The sequence below is a fragment of the Oryzias latipes genome, chromosome 14, assembly GCF_002234675.1.
Source record: "Oryzias latipes chromosome 14, ASM223467v1".
Taxonomy (NCBI): domain Eukaryota; kingdom Metazoa; phylum Chordata; class Actinopteri; order Beloniformes; family Adrianichthyidae; genus Oryzias; species Oryzias latipes.
Window position 1 is genome coordinate 9,589,339 of NC_019872.2, and position 19,412 is coordinate 9,608,750.

General features: G+C 37.3%; 3 protein-coding genes across 3 annotated transcripts in view; 1 reads left to right on the top strand and 2 right to left on the bottom strand.

Moving 5' to 3' along the window:
- Window positions 1-1,182: 1,182 nt before the first annotated feature.
- LOC101166928 (olfactory receptor 1) lies at window positions 1,183-2,601 on the bottom strand. Its single transcript, XM_004084415.3, has one exon. It carries the CDS (start codon window positions 2,599-2,601, stop codon window positions 1,633-1,635), a length of 969 nt encoding a protein of 322 aa, XP_004084463.1. The 3' UTR covers window positions 1,183-1,632.
- Window positions 2,602-11,896: 9,295 nt separating this feature from the next.
- On the top strand, window positions 11,897-13,809 carry LOC101167170 (olfactory receptor 2A12-like). Its single transcript, XM_023962775.1, has 4 exons — window positions 11,897-12,305; window positions 12,391-12,568; window positions 12,660-13,005; window positions 13,240-13,809. The coding sequence occupies exons 1-4, from the start codon at window positions 12,083-12,085 to the stop codon at window positions 13,504-13,506; spliced, it is 1,014 nt and encodes a 337-aa protein (XP_023818543.1). The 5' UTR covers window positions 11,897-12,082; the 3' UTR covers window positions 13,507-13,809.
- Window positions 13,810-16,975: 3,166 nt separating this feature from the next.
- The window catches only part of ubl3 (ubiquitin like 3), a 35,421-nt gene continuing 32,984 nt past the window's right edge, over window positions 16,976-19,412 (bottom strand). The window contains exon 5 of the mRNA XM_004084408.4: window positions 16,976-18,465. Coding sequence (XP_004084456.1) covers window positions 18,413-18,465 — 53 coding nt within the window. The 3' untranslated portion in view covers window positions 16,976-18,412. The remainder of the gene's footprint in view (window positions 18,466-19,412) is intronic.

Genomic DNA, 19,412 nt, shown 5'->3' on the forward strand with positions numbered 1-19,412 from the left:
CTAATACTAATTCAAATTGAAACTAATGTCCAAAATTGTATTTAACAGTAAAAAGCAAAAGGTTCACAATACACACAAACCAGGGGCCTCTGAGACTCAAAAATCAGACTTTTTCAGTCAATTTATTCAAGAAATCTCTGTTTAGGACTTTTCTTGCAAATCATTAAGTTCAAAATTCATCACTACACTAAGTTACACACAAGAGTAGCATACATTTAATTTCAATACTATAAAGGGATGGACCTGGTCAGCAATAATCAGGTAGGTTTTGGCATTGTAACAATACTCGATTGGTACTAAGGGGCCCAAGTGTCCTAAGAAAACATCCCCCACACCATTACACCACTATCACCAGCCTGAACTGTTGACACAAGGCAGGACGGATCCATGCTTTCATGCTGTTGACGCCAAATTTCTGACCCTACCATCCAAATACTGCAGCAGAAATGGAGACTCATCAGGCCAGGTAATGGTTTTCCAATCTTCTATTGTCCAGTTTTGCTGAGTCTGTGTGAATTGTAGCCTCAGTTTCCTGTTCATAGGAGTGGCACTCTGTGCTCTTCCGCTGCCGTTGCCCATCTGCCTCAAGGTTGGACGTGCTGGTAGAAATTATGTTTTTAGAGATGCTGTTCTGCATACCTAGGTCGTGACCTGTGGTTATTTGTTGGGTTTTGGTCACTAAGAAAACATGTCCAAATAACTCTTTTAGTGTTAAGAGTTATAGACCCTTCCTTTAAGCAATCAGAGGTCTTTGGCTGAGTTCATACCAGTGTGTTCTCCTCCAGAAAAATGTATTAAGACATTGAATTAAACACATGAACAAAAGCTTTTAAGTACTTTGAAAAAACAGGTTCTCCTCGAGATCGAGTGGTAATATATTTCTTTAACATTTATTTCATATAATCACTTCAAAACAATACATGATATCAAAATACAAAATAAAATTATTACAATTAATAAATTAAAAGGAGCAGAAAGAAGAAAACGTATATAGCGACATATGCCCTGTCGCTTCATCGACAAAAGTAAATCAAGGTAAATCAACTAAAAGAAAACCAAATGATCTTTACATAAAGCCCAGCCTAGATTTTGATTAAACATAAGTACATACACATTTACATGCACAAACCTTTTTGTTTGCAATGAAATACAATTGCAAATTGTTTCATGCCAACAATAGCAGATGAGCTTAAGACATGACACATCAGTAGTAACACAAAGATGCATAGTATGCATTGTTGCACCAATTAAAAAAATTAAACCTCCAAATCCAATTAGTCAGGGTAAAGTAATTTTAAAAAAATCTGCTTGTTTTAGCTACATTGAGAATTAACTACATGAGTTTGGATAACATAACACTTACATGTTTAAATGATCAATATCAATTACAAGAAAAGCTGTGCCTTCTCAAAAATGTTTATTTTAAACATTTACAGACTTCTTTAGTATTGATGCTGTCTTCTGTTCCTTAAGTTACAAAGCTTAGAAACCTTTATATAAAATAGTCATAACTCATCTATTACTAGACAGCTTTTTAAGATAAATATCTTTAGAATAAATGAATGATACTTGCTTTAAAATAATGTTCAAATATCTACAGCAAAAGATTAGTTTGACTTTTTATTACACAAACTACTTCCCAATAACCCTTGACTGCTTTCTGATTTTAAACAGTTTTCTGAGTGATGCTCTGATTTCTTGTGTCTGTAGAACATAAATGATTGGGTTTAGCATTGGAGGGAAAACAGAGGTCAGAGAGAGGTTTATGATCCTGGCATTTGGATGTATGTTTGCTCTCATTGTGAAAGTGATTAAAATTGGTATAAAATAGATTGCAACCAATGAAAGATGAGCTGTACATGTTTTCAAGGCTTTGACCCTTTCATGAGCTGTAGAAATCTTTACCAGAGTGTGACCAATACAAACATAACTAGACATGATAATTACAAGAGGAACCCACAGAATAATAGCGATCAGCAGATTTCCTATTATTAAACTGGGAGTGTTGTCATTGCACGCAAGCTTATAGATTTGGCCATGGTCACAGAAATAACTGTTGATTACAAGTGAATCGCAGAAGGAAAGTCTTGTTAAAAGACCAACAGTAATTAAAACAGCTGTTATGACAAAGAGCCAAAAAAAGAAAACAATCGAAAGCATGATCTTGTGTGTGACTCTGACTTGATAGTGCAGAGGAAACATGATAGCAACCAGGCGATCATAGCAAAGAGCAACTAGGTTAAGAGCCTGCATTGACAGACAGGTAAAGCAGAAAAATAAGAATGTCATACACTCATTGTATGGAACATAGTAGTGATCAAACAAAAAGATATCGATGACCTTTGGAACAAGAGCTGTGCTCCCCAACAAATCCACAAAGGCAAGGTTAAAAACCGCTACATACTTGGCAGTCTTCAGATTGTGATCCAGATAAATCAGAGCCATCACAGTTGTGTTTCCCGCCACGGAAACAATATAGACAAATAATAGAAAGATATAGTAATAATCAACATTTGGTATACCAATGAATCCTCTGACAATGAAATATGCAGGTCGCACAAAGGTGATGTTTTTTCCTAAAGCAGAGTTAAAAAGGTCCATTATGAGATAGGAATCAAAAGAAAACAAATCAACATATTGATCTTTTCTGCTAAAAGGTGAAGCAGGCTTTTGCTGCTTCTCACCTGAACTTAGCCCTTTTTATGGACTCAAGTTAGTCTCAGTCAATCGCTTAAATATAAACCACTTCACATTAGTCCCTTAAGGAAGCGGTGTAGTACCAACCCACCCACCCTGAAAAACGTATTATAAAGTTTAGAGGCTACTGAATTATCTTTGATTACTTGTCTGTGTTCTGTTTTCTTTGTAGTAATACATTGTTCCTCTTTTTTATTTCATGTTTTTGACCAGAGATAATTCAATGAGAAAAATCATAAATCTTTTTGTGGTTTGAAGTTTTCAAATTCAAAGCCTTTTCTTTTCTAAGTGTTTATGTGAGTTTTCTCATTTGACATGCAAAAGTATTTTAAATATAATACTAAATAGCACATATTATTGGAAAACATTTCTCTGTCTAACATGGAATATGTCTTATTTTGAAAAGAATCAGAATAAACAGTAAGGCTATTTATGTCTCTAAAATAATAAAGATAAAGACTAACTGTACAAAAATGAGTTTGGTAAATGGCGTATACTTATATAGCGCCTTTCTTCCTACAAGGACAAAGCGCTTTACAGTCACAGAACCATTCACCCAGTCACACACACATTCACAAACACATTCACACACTGGTGGCGACTCCGCTGCCAAACACAGGCGGTGGGGTTCAGTGTCTTGCCCAAGGACACTTCGACTCATGGGCGTGCAAGGCGGGAATCGAACCTGAAGTCCTACGATCATGGGTCGACCGCTGCACCACGGCCGCCCAGTTTGCACATTCAGAAAATGTTTATAGCTCCCAGATTAAGAACTGAAAACAATTATTTGAAAATGATCAAGCTGTGTTGGTATTTCAAAATAAGAGCGAAGGTTACATTTTCAGCCTTTTTTCTTTTTCTTTCTTTTTTCTTTTTTTGCTGTTAAAGTTTCACCATATGTGCCATTGCAAGCATGTGAGCAAATTGCAAGATTTGCCCTGCGTTGACATTTCTCACCAACACTTCTCCAACTGTAGTAAATTGTTGAAAAAGAAAAAGAAGCCCCTCCCTGCTTGACCAGTATGAACGCCATGGGCTAAACATCCGTTCTTGAGTGCCTCTCAAATGTTTGCTGGGAGCGTAGAATCACTATCAAAAAAGTCAGCACAACAGCATTAAGTTGATAAAATAACACTTTGTTTTTCTGCTTTGCTAAAATAAAATGCTTTTTTTTGCACCAAAATGTTTTACTAAACCTTGCACTTGAAATTTTGCCTTTTGAAAGCTATCAAAAGGATCCATAAAGAGGAACTTAATAATCTTTCAGCTGTGCATTGTCCTCACCGTTTGGTGTTTCAAAGCATAAGCAACATCTCTGTGGGAACTTCAGGCGGAAAATGGACAGTCACAGATGTATTTCTTTTTCTTTTTTTTAAGTTTTAAATAAACATTGGTACAGACTTTTGGATCTTCTAAATAATTACATCCTACAAATTGTTGTTTTTACTTTAGACTGATAATCTTATCTTTTAAATAAAAGGCCAATACATTATTTTAAGGTTTTGCAAATACAATGCAAGACTGTTATTAAGTCTCACCCTGTTTTTGTAGACTTATTCAGAGAGACCAAGATAAATGTGCCTTCATTTACCCTTTTCAACCTAGTGTTAACAGAAACATACACACAATCTCAGTTAATAGGCTAAAATTTTAAGTAAGCAGTCATGAACAACAAAAACATGGATAGTCTTTTTTACTTTTATTGTAATCTTGCAGTTTACAGTGATTTAAAAGAAAAAAGCAAAAGAATATCTTCAAAATGTTTTGCCTCGTGTAGGCCAAAGATCATTGAATAGCTGACATGTTGCTGCTGTGTGGAAGTTTTTCTGTTCCATCAGATTCTGAATTTTTTAAACCTTTGAATTATCTCTCAATTTTTTAAACCTTTCCTTTTTCGAACAGTAAAATATTTTGCCCTGAAATATTATTTCCTATCTTGAATATTTCAGCGTTTTTTAATTTTGAGACTCAGTATTTTGATGGCTCAGAAATTCGATGTAAATAAAACAAAAAACATCCATACTTCTGTAATGATTGTACATCACTCTGTGAAATGAATACAAAGAAAAAGCCTAACACCACCTTACATTTTCACAGAACTTAATCTGAGGCACATTTGGAACTGAGTGCTGATCAGATCTGTTGGTCTATTGCTCAGCCATCCAAAGAAGGACTTAGTGTTCATAAAGTCTTTTTAATACTGCCAAGAAAAGAAAAAAAACTTTCAGAATGACTTTAACAAAATAAACATCACCCTAATGATTGACACTGATTGCCTAACATGTTGACAAAAGAACACAAAATTTGTGTCAAGTTCACTGTTAAAAATGCTCATTTGATAAGTATTTATTCTGGTTATTTTTAAAAGATCAAACAGTTTGATCAAAGTGTGGACAAACTTTGGTTCCACAACTCAACAACAGTGTATTCCCTTGATTGTATCCTGAAAAAGTTAGTCTAATGAGCCTGGTAATTAGCTGTTTGTTGTCAATGTTCTTGGAGGGTGATGACACAGCCTGAGCGATGAGATAAACACCTCACCCCAACTGCAGGGGAAAGAAAGCCCAGGGAGATAAAGTCATCATGCAAAAAAAAAAAACAAGAAAAGAAACAAAGTTTTTATTACCTGGATAATTTATCTGGCCATTTACAAGGATAAAAGATAATAATTCAACAGTACTTGATATTACTTTGACATTCTTCAATGAATAATTTAAACTAATATTAAATTGGTATTCAAACAGTTTTTTTGGCTTAACTGTATTTTTTAATTTATCAACTCTATGTGAGATTGAAAATAAACTATTAAATAAACTTTTCTCCCCCCGAACAAATAAAAATAGGAAGTACAATTTAAAATTTGTTTGAGGAATTTTAATAAAATGTAAAAAGAAACAGTACTAGAATGTTTTACATTTCCATGAAACCAACATGCTGGTGTCCAAGATGAAGAATGTCAAGAATGACACTGAAACACACGGGTTTGTATCCTCATTTAGACAAAATCTAAAATTGAAGCCCCCCATGTCCCGCACAGTTAACATTCAGCATTAATGATTGTATTTGGGGGTTAACCATCAACCACCTGAGCTGTGACTGCTGTTTACTGCCTCCACAGAGAAATGGTAAAAAAATGGCGTGTACTTGTATAGCGATTTTCCACCTTCCTCAAAGGCCCAAAGCACTTTACAGTCACAGTCCCATTCACCCATGCACACATATTCACACAGTGGTGGCTGCTCCGATCTGAGCACTTCCACCAAAGCCAAGGTGGGGTTCAGTGTCTTGCCCAAGGGACAAGGCAGGAATCAAACCTGCAATCTATCGATCAGAGGTCAACGTATTTTACAAATTCAGCTCTGGGTTAAATCTCATGAAACAACCCGAACCTATAAAAACTAGAAAAGAAATGTGTCATATTGAGCATTTTCTGCTACCTAGGTACAAATGAATTAAAAAAAAAAAAAAAAAAAAAAAAAAAAAAAAAAAACACACACACACACACACAGTGTAATCAGATATAATATATATTTGGTTTGAATTTGATTAATATTTTGCGTGAAGTTGTACTATCACCCGTTTTGGTTTTAGTTTTTTCCCATTTATGCAGTTATGGTTTTTTTATGTTTCCCTTAAAATAAATATAAACATAAATTGGATACATGATTTACAAAAGACAAGTGAGTCAGAATTGAATTTGTTAAAATTCCCTAAACTTCCCTGAACTAATTTGAATATAATATGAAAAAACATACATTTATTCCATATTATATTCATACATGTCAGTGTGAAGGAATTAAAATGACGCCAAAACATTTCCTAAGAGATTAATAAAACAATTGGGACTTTGAAGCTGTTCTGTTAATCCACAGGGATTAACTAGTTAAATATTGTTGTCAGATAAATGAAACTGTCTCCCATGGTACGGTGTTTAAATCATCCCATGGTGAAAAATCTGGTCTGGAATTAAATATTTTAGAAGATACTTAAAAGTAACAATTCAAATAAGACTGATGCATAAAATATATATTTTGTTTGATTTTTGTGCTGTCTCTGATTTTTCTGTAACATTTCTATTTGAAATTAAATTATTTTAGGAGAAATTAAAAAAGGTGAATGATTTGAACATGTGGACATTTAGTAAATTGCTCTGAATGCTTGTTTTGTTGAGCTTTTTAAAAGCTTCTTTTATTCTGTAAAAACACAAAAAGGTAAATGGAAAAAAAAAACTCATCATTTTGTTCAATTTAACACTATAAATTAAAAATATTTCAGTGGATGATGAAAAAGATGTCCTGTTTACCTACCCCTCAAACAATTGGTGAGCTGTTCATTTTTATGTACTGAAACAGTACTAATCAAACCCCAACATTTTAAACACAAGTACTGAGTTGTTTTTATTTGAAGGTGAGTTGTGTGTTTGTCATTCCTTACGCTGCCATATAATGGACAAGTGTTCAGGTGCACCTTTGACTATTTAACTTGAAACGTCTGTCACCTTTGAGGCCTCGTGGAGACACAAACAAAGTAATACATGTACCAGTTAACCCTTGTGCTATCTTAGATGACCCCACCCTTACATTGACGTGTTCTCCCTACCATGACAAAGGTGGATAAAGGTGGAAAGATTTCATGTAATCCATGGACACCAGTGAAGATCACAAATCATTGAAGAAAAAAGGTTCAGCGCACTGTCTAGTGGGTCTAAATGACCCCACTCCCAATGTTAAAGTGCCTAGGATAGCACAAGGGATATAATGCATTAACATCATAAATGTTTGAGCTTCATGTCCAAGGTACCAGTTTGACACCACGACAATAAAGCTGACTCCGTTTTCTTTAGTTTATGTGGAGTCATTTTTGAAGTAATACAGTCTTTTGATATTGTTCTACTAAAAGAGGACATGATATAGTAGAAAAATAAACTCAGCCATTAAGGATGGGATAAGTTGAGATGACTTCCTTTCATAACAAGCAGTTCCATGAAGTCTGAGCTCGACCCTTAGGGAGTCACACCTCAGTGTTACTGTACCTCTGTTTTCTCTTTGGAGACTTTTTCCCTCCTGAAAGCTTTCCTCTTATGACAGTACTCTTATTCTAACTTGTTACCATCTAGCTAATTGATCCCCAGAGGCTTTGTGCAAACACCCCAAACCTCTCCCCTTTTCAGAGAAGAAAACACAAATATTTACCACCTACATGATGTAGCTTGTTTTCGTTCAAGTAGGGAATTTCTTCATGCTGTATGGAAGTTTTCCCAAACTTATCAACGAGGGCTGACCCAATAGAAATACACGATTTAACATTTTTACTGCATTCCTTCCCAGACAGAGAAAAACTAGCTTGAATTATGAAAGAGAAGCATATATTCTGCTCAAAAGTATAAAGGGAACACTAAGATAGTACATCCTAAAACTGAATGCATGACATTCTTATTAAACACTTTCTTTATATAGTTTCAGTTTCTGACAACAGAAATTACACCAAAAAAAAAAAAAAATCTAATGTATTCACTCATGGAGGCCTGGATTTGGAGTCACACTCAAAATGAAAGTGGAAAAACACATTAGAAGCTAATATAACTTTGATGTAATGTCCCTATGACAAGTAAAAATAAAGCGCCATAGTGTTTGTGTGGCTTCCACATACCTGTAAAACCCCCGTCCAAGGCCTGGGCATGCTCCTGATGAGGTGCTGTCCTCCCAGACCTGGACTAAAACATCTGTGGACTGAGGTTCATTGTGATGTTGGTGGATAAAGTGAGACATGATGTCCTTGATGCGTTCGATTGGATTCGTGTCTGGGGAACAGGGGGCCAGTCCATAGCATTAATGCTTTCGTCTTATATGAACTGCAGATACACTCCAACCCCAGCAGATCTGCCATCATTTTGCTTTAGGACAAACTCGGGGCTAACTGCCAGCATATGGTCTCTTCAGGAGTCTGTGGATCCCACCCCTGTACCAAATTGCAGTCAGGCTTTCTCCGGCTGTACAGTTCCCCAAAGAAATGCCACCCAACACTGACCCAAACCGGCCATGCTGGAGAATGTTGCAGGCAGCAGAACATTCTCCATGGCGTGTCCAGACTTTGGGCAAGACCTGTGGTAAATTTTCCAATCTTTGTGTTCCCTGGAAAAAGCCAAACATTCTGCAAGATGTCTGCATGCAGTCTGTTTCTGACCATTTGAGCAGACACAATCATACGTGGCCTACCAGAGGTCATTTTGTAGAGCTCTGGCAGTGCTTTTTCTTGCACAAAGGTTGAGGTAGCAGTCCGGCTTATGAGTTGCCAGCCTCGTATGGCCTCCTCCACGTCTCCTAATGTACTGCTGTCCCCTGGTAGTGCCGTCTTACTCTTCTCAAACCTTTTTGCCACAGCTCACATTGATGTACTATCTTGAATGAGCAGTACTACTTAAACCAGTTGCATAGGTTGTAGGTTGTTTTCCAAAGGGACCAGAACATCAGCCAGAAAGAGCAGGAACGGAGAAGTGGTCTGTGGTCACCACCTGCAGAACCACACATGTGTTGGGGCTGTCTTGCTGATTGCCTATAATTTACACCTGTTGTCTGTTCCATTTGCACTACAGCATGTGAAATTAATTGTCAATCAGTGTTGCCTCCCGAGTATACAGTTTTATTTCACAGAAGTGTCATTGAACACAAACATAACTGAACTTATGTTACACTACACACCTGAGAAATGTGTGAATTAACTTTTTGGGACAGATAATGTCTTTCCAAAAGTACTTCATGTTTAATTGATTCCATTTTTTTTGACATTGTGATAATTTCAGGCCAACACCTTTCTTGTGAGGCATTATGGGGATGCCAGGGGGAGGGCCCTGCAGCTGGTCTGGAAATTGAGACACAGTGCAGCCTGATCACTATTACTCAGACTTTTACCTGTAGTTTGGATTAAAGGCAGATAATTGAGAGTATAAATGAGTATAAGGATAAATGTGGATCAAAGGATTTTCATTTCCAGGAAAAAGATAACAGAGAGAAAGGATTTGTTGACCAAAAGTATGCAGGCCCCTATTTAATATCCAGTTCCAATGTTGACAATGAAAATAAAGGAGTTAAGAGTTGATGATGTTCACAAGCTAAAAAATCAGCAAAATCTGCAAGATAAATGGAATCTCCATGCCCTATGTAGCTCTTCTGCTCACAGCTGTGCAAAAAAATTCTGCAGAAAAAATGTGTTTCTTTTAGCACTATAAAATTCACCATGTGACAGATTATGACACAAAATAGATGAATAATTTTCAGTTTCAGTTTATTTCTTATAACTGCAGTGAAAAAATAATATGTTGGGTTTCCAATTTGCTATTTCATTGTAAAACAAGAAAAGGTAAAAAATGATTTTTTTCAGAATTTTCTTTTGACATTCCACGTTGAGAAAAAAATAATGTTAAGGCTTGTAGTTACATACAGATGCCAATAGAGGGCAGCAGCTCTTTCAGCTTTCACTGTCTGATGTGCCTCTTGCCTTGAATATACACATTACAGTTTTTCTCAGTCGCTTTAGTACAATTCTCAGATCAGAATTGAAGTTTGCAAATACATGTGTGCAATTCTCAAAACAATTTGTATAAACAGCAAAACACTATGGATTTCTTGCAAAAGCCTGTAACTTGCTCAAAATCTTTAGTTCATCTCTCAAAACTAAGTCTTTATGTCATTGAACATGTCAGTGCCATCAGAGTGTCAAGTCATTGTGTCATTGTCTACGAACAAGACAGTCAAATGACTTAGTCATGTTGTCAATATAACTGTGTACTTTAGAGGGAGTTTCTGATGGAAACTATGGCTAAAGTTTTGATGACAATTATTGTAAAATGGAAGTTACACCTTTTTTGTTTGATTGCAGGAGACTGGACAAGATTCACATTTACACTTTTATTGTTCATATTGTAATATGTTGACAGACCATGTCATACCAACATAGAAAAATCCCACTGCAAACAGTAACACAAAGGGAAAAAAAAGATAGGACAATATTCTGTCCAACAGTACAGGCAGTGCAGTAGGAATTGGTGTGGTCTTCCTACACCTCTTGTCGTTCTTGTATGTTAGGACACAAATTCTCATCCACATCACAGCGAATATCCTCTCTTGCAATGCAGCAAAATCTTTTTGTCACATTATGACAACTTGGTCAACCATTTTGCAGTTAATGACTTAAACGATGAACTAATGACTAGGTGTTTTGAGGAGTAAGACTATTGCACAGTGAACTATATAATACATTTTGATCAACATGACATGAACAATTGATAATGTAGCAAAGAGCAGAGAATTGGACATAATCATTTGCATGGATGTACCAAAAGCAATTGCAACTTGTTCAAAGAAGTGAGAAACTGCTTATATGATCTGCCCAAGTGACATCATGATGTGAAGATTGAACAAATAGTTTGGGGAATTTCATTCTGATCTGAGAATTGTACTAAACCGACTAAGAAAAACTGTAACAGTCAGTGAAATAATAGCTCACTGGTTTCAGACCAGTTTGACTCTTAGCAAACTGGTATGCTGGACTTCTACTGAGTCCACTGACTGTATGAGAGAACTGGAATGAGTGAGCCCTCTCCCCTGGTGTTTTAAACCTTGTGCTATCATAGACGACCCCACCCTTGCATTAACCTGTTCTCCCTACCATGACAAAGGTGGATAAAGGTGGAAAGATTTCATGTAATCCATGGACACCAGTGAGGATCACAAATCATTGAAGAAAAAAGGTTCAGCGCACTGTCTAGTGGGTCTAGATGACCCAACTCCCAATGTTAAAGTGCCTAGGATAGCACAAGGGTACCGAGCCGTGCCCTCAGCCGCCCAGCTCCCCAACTCTGGGAACTCTCTCTCCCCCTGACCTTGTAACATTGACTTCTTTTCAATATTCAAATCAAGACTCAAAACCTATCTGTTTAAATGTGCTTTTCCAAATCGCATTTTTTCATCATCCCTTTTCTGATTTTATTAAGATGTCAATTTATTTATTGTGCTTATAAAATTTTGTTAAAGTGATTTGATTGTGTTTTACAGTGTCCTTAAGTGTTTTGAAAGGTGCTTTTAAATAAAAGGTATTATTATTATTATTATTATTGTTATTATTATTAATATTCTCCAGAGTCACTTTCAGTGGTTGAGGTGTAAACTTCAGACAGGCTCACACCTGATTAGTGACAGCGGATGCCATAGAAACGTTGATTCAGATCGACTTGGACCAATCACCTCTTACTGACGTCGCCTGTCTCCAAATAGTGGCACATATTTATATGACTTGCCTTCTGACTGCTCTGCTTTAAATCGTCAACCGCAGATCAGCACTTCGGCTGCTTGGGTGCTGCGATTGCTGTCACGGATCACTTGCTTTCATCATGGGTGAAGTGAACAACAACTTCACAAAAGTGTCAGAATTCATAATTGTGGGTTTTCCAGATCTCCAGCAGGAATATTTTCACTTAGTGGCATGGATCTTCTTCCTTCTTTATGTGATCACTGTGGTAGGCAACTCGATCCTGGTCGTTATCTTTAGTTTAGAGCCCAGTCTCCAGAAGCCCATGTACATCATCATGGTCAGTCTGGCTCTCTCAGACATCGGTAAATATGACATTTTAAATGCTAAATTATTTCTTTTGGTAATTCCAATTTTTTCTTTAGTGTTTTGCATTTTTCCCCCTTACAGGCTTTGCTACGGTGGCTTTACCAAAACTGATTGCTCGGTACTGGTGGAACGATGGGATTATTGGCATTCACACTTGTTTTTTCCAAACACACATGATACATTACTTTGGGAGCCTAAACTCCCTTATTTTACTTACCATGGCATTGGACCGATGTCTAGCTGTTTGTTTTCCTTTCAGGTATAGAATGAATCTATTTTCTCACTTTCTTTGACCTCTGTAACAATGAAAGAATACAATTAATCTTTTAATTTCTATATTTTTTCCTCAGATATCCCCTTCTGATGACAGTCCCCAACATGGTGGGCCTTACTGTTTTCTGCTGGATCATTGCGCACATCTTCCCTGGCATTGGCACCATAAACTTCACCTTTGCCTCATTTTGTGGACCCAACAAAATCATCCAGGCCTTCTGTGACACTTTGTCTCTCACAGCCCTCTCGTGTGGGAAGACAAATCAGTATGGGGCCTCCTATGGTGCGGCCATGTTTATACTTTATTTTCCTTTAGGCCTCATCATTGTCTCCTATTTTTGGATTATCATCTCTGTCTTCCGCATGCCCAACAATCAGGTGAGCTTAACCTTTTATTGTTATTTTTTTAACCCCTGTGCTATCATAGGCACTTTAACATTGGGAGTTGGGTCATCTAGACCCACTAGACAGTGCGCTGAACCTTTTTTTTTTTAATGATTTGTGATCTTCACTGGTGTCCATGGATTACATGAAATCTTTCCACCTTTATCCACCTTTGTCATGGTAGGGAGAACATGTCAATGTAAAGGTGGGGTCATCTAAGATAGCACAAGGGTTAAGAATACTATTTTTGGACATTTATAAAGGAAATTGTATTCTCTGCAGGGCAAAAAGAAGACCATTTCTACCTGTGCCACCCAAGGCTGTATCATCTCTATCTACTACATCCCACGCTTTTTTGTTTACTCCACACCGTTCTTTCCTAACCTAACAATGACGGCTGACAAGCGGATAATCACCACCCTCTTCTACAGCTTCTTTCCTCCACTGAGCAATCCATTCATCTACTGTCTCAGAACCAAAGAGATCAAGGAAATTTTGAAGCGCTGGATCCAGAGACGAAAACGCATTGCACAAGGATAACCTGTGCAGGCTTTTAGTGGGCCAAAATCACACTGAAAACCGATCAGTCTGTGGCAAAAAGTGTTTACAGAAGTCCCTGACTAAGTCATGAATATAATATAAACTATTTTCAAAAAAACTCACAATGTATCCCGTGTTCAAGGGAAAAATGTCAAATCAGTATTTGCTGTAAAAAGCTAATTTTTAGATTTATACCGGCATTTTAAGCTGCTGTGGCCAGTTATACTGAAAATATTCGTCTGATCTCGCTAACTTGAAAACGGGTGAGTAAAAGATCCTACTTTTTACCCACAGTTACAGTGGTCCAAGGGATTAACATGAAGATCTATTCCAAAAAACAGTTTTTTACGGGGGGGGGGGGGGGGGGGGGGGGTAGATTTGTATGCTATGTCAGTATAAGATTTTCCTTTTTCTTATTATTGTGGCAGGAGAATTTTTCAAATAGACAAAGTATGGAGCAAATCACCAAAAAGAAAAAAAAATGCTAAAGCACTTAAGCATCTTGCTTTAGTAACATCACTTAATATGTATGTCACACTCTGACACAACTTGCACCAACATGATAAAATACATTTTTTAATTTGTACGTTTGTGCTGTAAAAAAATACTACATATGCAAATATTTTAATTTTTAGATATTTTCAGTGCATGCACTAAAGAACTTGTCATGAAGCTAATTTGCCTGAAGATGGCAGACTCCTCAACCTTTTCACGGAACAAATAAAAAACCAAAACATAAAGGCCCACACGAAAACAAAGAAATATCCTTATTAAAATCAGACGCTCCTACTCCACATTTACATTTTTTATTTGATTCATGCAATCCTTTTTGTGCTTGAGCTTTATTTTATACCCCTGTAGATTTTAAACCCTTTCTGAAGTGTCAGAAATGTCCGTTTTATTTATCTTTATTACCTGTTGCTGTAAATGTCACACATATTGAAATGACACAGCAGTGGTCTGACCTTAGCGAGGAAGCAGCAGTCATGCCGCCTGGTTTAGCACAAATGGAATGGCTCCTGTAAATGGCGTGTCTGTGATCAGCTTCCTTTTATAAACACGCAGACTTCTTCCAAGAAGAAAGAATAGTTGTATTCATCCTAAATATTTGGCTGCTCTTACTGTGTCATTTGCACAACATGACATGGCGGGGAGGGGAGGGTGAAAACAGGAAGGCTGGAAGGAAAAGCCTGCACAGAACCTCGCATGCCGTAGCAACAGTGGTGCAGTCATCCTCTGAGATTTACGCAGCTTTTTACTGCGCCTCTCCCACCGTGGCTCAAACTTTTGTGCTTACATTTTCTTTCTCCTCTAAACTACTTTTGATCATAAAATCAATTTTGAAAAATTCCGTTGTGTCTTTTACTCAGTCCAAACAAGAAGCAGTAGACGAAATGCCTTCCTGTACTCTATTTTTAACATGTTCCTTTGCCTTGGACTTTGGTCTTTTCGCAGTTGGGCAACCTGGGAGTGAGACAAAGTCACCACAATTGTTACAAAGGGATATTAAGTATCTTGTGAAACACAAGCTCATAAGGGAAAAAAACTGACAATCAAATATATCAAAATAAGTTTTGTTTCAGTGTGACGGAAAAGTATTTGACGGTCACTGATTGTACAAATTGTCCCACTTAAAAGTGCAGAGAGGTTAAAAAAGGAATTCAGGAAATCACTTTTTTATATTTAAATAATTTTTTATGCTTAACCCTTGTGCTATCCTAGGCACTATAACATTGGGAGTTGGGTCATCTAGACCCACTAGACAGTGCTATGAGCCCTTTTTCTTCAATGATTTGTGAACCTCACTGGTGTCCATGGATTACTTGAAATCTTTCCACCTTTATCCACCTTTGTCATGGTAGGAAGAACACGTCAATGTAAGGGTGGGGTCATCTAAGATAGCACAAGGGATAAGGTTGATCTGTTACTTCTCCTTGAAGATCTTCTACCCTCTATCTGTAACCTGTATTAATGGCACCTGTTTGAGCTGGTTATCCACCATGGCCAAGACCAAGGAACTGTCAAGGGACACCGGGGACAAGACTGTACTCCTGAACAAGACTGGAATGAACTAACTTACAATAAGCAAACAGCTGAGTCAGAAGAGATTTACTGGTCAACGACCTAAAGCTATTAGCAAAGGTTCCTCTTTGACACTGTTATGGATTGAAATCCTCATCCACAAGGCCACTGAGCTGGTCCGTACTAAAGCATGAGTGTGTAAACATCTTGCATGACTGGATTTTCTGGCATGACAATGATCCCAAGCACGTCACCTGGGTAACAAAGATGTGGCTACATAATAAGTATTTCATGGTTCTGGAGCGGTCTAGACCAGACCTCAATTCAACAGAAAATCTATGGAGGTAGATAAAAGTCTGTGTTGTCTGACAGCTCCAAAAAAATAAATAAATGAATGATAAAACAGCTCTTAAGAAGATCTGCATGGAAGAATGGACCAAAATAGTAGCTGCAATGTGTGCAGACCTGATTATGACCCAGGGAAAACGTTTTACCTCTGTTGTAACACATCGTCTTTTTATTTTTACTTCATCTTAAAGAAACAATAAGAAGTTGTGGTCAGTTTCGGTCAAGATTTGTTCTGCAAACACGAAATGTTTCACATTTGATCCTTTCTACCTCAGGAGGCAAAAACACAGACCGCAATAGGAGACAACAAGGATTCAATGAAAATTTGATGAACAATTTGTCAGCCTTCAGTTCGTCTTTCACAGTAATATCGCAAAAATAGCAGTCGATAGTGGATTGCTAGACTGGCTGTTGAGACGAGAAAAATCTGTGACATTTTCTTCATCACACCATGAACCCTATGTTAATATAAATCTGACATTAGGTTATGAAGTGGGAATAAATGACAAATCTATTCCAGAACACTGTTACTCTAATATTCTGGTTCTGAACTATTTAAGGTAGATAATTACATTCTTCAGATTTCCTTTGGACCTATCAATAAAAGAATTTATGAAGTATTATTGTTTTGCATTTTCATCGAAGTAGTCCCAGTTATTCTGTCTGTAACTTTGAATCAAATCCTCTCGAGCCTTTAATAGGAAAATACGATTAGGAAAATAACTGGATACCTCAGATATTGCTCGCCATTTTTGTTGCACCAGTAGTGTTAGGTTTAGGGTGGGAGGTGCTGCAAGCTAGCAGGAGAGCGAATCACAGAGCTATTAGCAACAGTGACGGAAAGAGGGGCGGTATTGCTACGTGCCAATTGTCCCGGCCACAGCTCGGAGGCAAATCTCTGATGAAGTACTGCCCTAAACTGTGTAGGAAATGACACAGGTTTTTAAAATTTGTCTTAAAAAGAGCATAATCATAATTAAAAGACCACTGGGAATCCTTTTGAAATAGATCAAAAGACGATCGGAGTGGGTCTTTAATCATCCCGTTCATTTACTTCAAACCTTCAATGTGTGTTTTAGCATTCAAAGTCACAAGGAAGCGCACTTCAATAACTTTTATTTAGTTTACAGATGTGTTTCAATTCTGAAGTCCAGAGTGGGAAGTGGGGGTGGAGGGCTTTAGTGCTATTTACACTCATTTTGAAAATGTTTATCTCTGTACAGATTGAAACCCTGATCATTACAGTATTTTTTAAGACCTAGTGCTGTTACAAAGCAATTATTTAAAGCAAAAAAAAAAGGTTATATTAAATTATAAACAAATGAAAAAATTAATAGCAAACTGCTTAGAAGAAATAAAAATACAAATTCATGATTCGGATAATAGTTAGGGATGATCTGCTGCTGTTAAGCACAAGACATTGCCAGCAAGTGACTGTGAACTGGCTAGAAGCCAACCATATACACAATCAGAGACTAAACACCAATATAATGTATATCACCAAGATCTAAAGTCATCATGTTCTAGATAAGATTCATATTAAATATATTCTACACATGTTACCTTAGTTTGGAACATTACTTCCATGGGAAACATAAAATAAAACAAACTCTTTTTACATTTGTATCAATCTGAAAGAGCCTTCGCTTCATTTGTGCAAAATGGATTCTTTAATGCAGAATTCAGGTTCAGACAAAGAATTTTAAGACAAAAAAAGAAAAAAGAAAAGTTGATTTCCACTGAAAGAGAGAAGTCCTTCACAACACTGCTTGAAAGTGGAGCACAAGAAGACTTGAAGGTTGTGTAATGTGTTCATGCTTCATTTAATCACAACACTGCATGGACTGTAAAAACACAGTCACAAAAAAATATCCCCAAAAAAAAGAAAAACCGACCTCCAACACTGGTCATTTGTCTCTTCGGCGTCTTGTTGGACAAAAGGGGAGGAGTTTGTGGGATTTGGCCGGGTGCTCTGATCGGGCGCATCTGCAAATTGCTGCATAACTGAGCGAGTTTACCTAAACTTGTCTGCTGTGGTGTATGTGTTAGTGGCTAAAATTGTCAGCGGTCTGTTTAAGATGCCAAGGCCACAGTCATAAACTTGAGCCCTGCGAAGAAAAACATGGCAACCAGCTAGAATGATGAGCGGGTCTTAACAGACCAGCTGAGAATGGCTGGACGTGTGTGTGTGTGTGTGTCTAGGTGTGTGTGTGTGTGTGTGTGAGAGAGCTCGCAATTGGCAGAAGGCTGAAGATAGAACAAAAACAAAACACACACGAGTCCAGTTCCTTCCTCTAATTATGAGTTACAATAACAAATTAAGAACAACTAAAGAATCTGCCCTATTGTTAATCAATTTCCTGCTCCCAGGCTCTTAAATCGGCTGAGTGCAGTTGGGTGGTGGAGGGTTCATCCGTACACGTATCGGCATCGTCTACAGGCTCTAGGAGAAGGGACAGGCTGATCGGCTCCTGGACATTAACGGCGTGAACAAATGAGAGGGCCAGGGGGCCGGCTGGCAGTGCAGGTGTGCAGATTACAGGATGACACAGCAGTTACTCTCCCCCGTCTTCTCCCTATTCCTTTGACCTGGACACAAAAACAGTGCAGATAAAACAATGATCCGACAGCCAAAGTCATGCAGAACATGATCAGACTTTGGATTTAAAACATTTTTGCTTGTTAAGTAGAGTCTGCAATAGAAAACTGCAGCTTTCCTGCCTGCCTGCTCGGTAAAATGAGGTCGCTCCAAAACACAATGCTACCTGATCCTGCACACGGCAAATATCTGCAAGCTGACTCTGTAAGATCTGTTTAAGATCGTCAGCAGCACACTAAAGAATACCAAGGTGAGTAAAGGGCCCACCAGAAGGACAAAAAAACTTTACAGTTTAAAATAAGAGACACAATGTCCTCTTCTTTTTTTTTTTTGGAACATTTTTGGTGATAGTATCATGGTTTGGAGTATCATGGTTTGGGCCATCCTTTGATGCATTTTACAACTTAGAAAGATAATGAAAAGTGCTGAAATTGGATAAAAATTCACTATGCTGATCTTAAAATTACAATATGATTGCTTTGATGCTGTACAAGCAGATGACAAAGCATGCATTAGAAGCAAAACTGTTTGTCAGCTTTAATTACATGTGATTGTCCACCAATAGATGGTAAACCTCAGTGAAAGAATGACAACAATTCTTTTTTAATTTTTTTTTGGTCATTTTAAAAGCAGGAAGAAATCTATCTAAAGCTGATCTCACCGAACCGTCCCAACATCTGTTTCATTGGAACCCTCTGTCAGAAGAGGACAGAGGACCCATCCGACAAAAGAATCTCATCTAACTGTAAAATCCAGGCTTTAATGAACATTTCATCATAAATAAAACACTGGGAAGAAATGCTTTGACAGAGATGTACGGTTGCCCTGAAGTCCAAATCACATCAACAAATCACTCAATGCAAAAACACATGAAAGATCACAACAAAAAGGTCAAAAAGCAAAAAAGATGATAATAATAAAATAAAAAAACATTACA

Excerpts from the sequence above, each read along its gene's own strand:
- LOC101166928 (XM_004084415.3), bottom strand. The coding sequence starts at position 2,601 with ATGGACCTTTTTAACTCTGCTTTAGGAAAAAACATCACCTTTGTGCGA.
- LOC101167170 (XM_023962775.1), top strand. The coding sequence starts at position 12,083 with ATGGGTGAAGTGAACAACAACTTCACAAAAGTGTCAGAATTCATAATT. Across the intron at positions 12,569-12,659 it reads GCTGTTTGTTTTCCTTTCAG|ATATCCCCTTCTGATGACAG; the intron begins GTATAGAATGAA and ends TTTTTTCCTCAG. Across the intron at positions 13,006-13,239 it reads TTTTTAACCCCTGTGCTATC|TCTCTGCAGGGCAAAAAGAA; the intron begins ATAGGCACTTTA and ends AGGAAATTGTAT.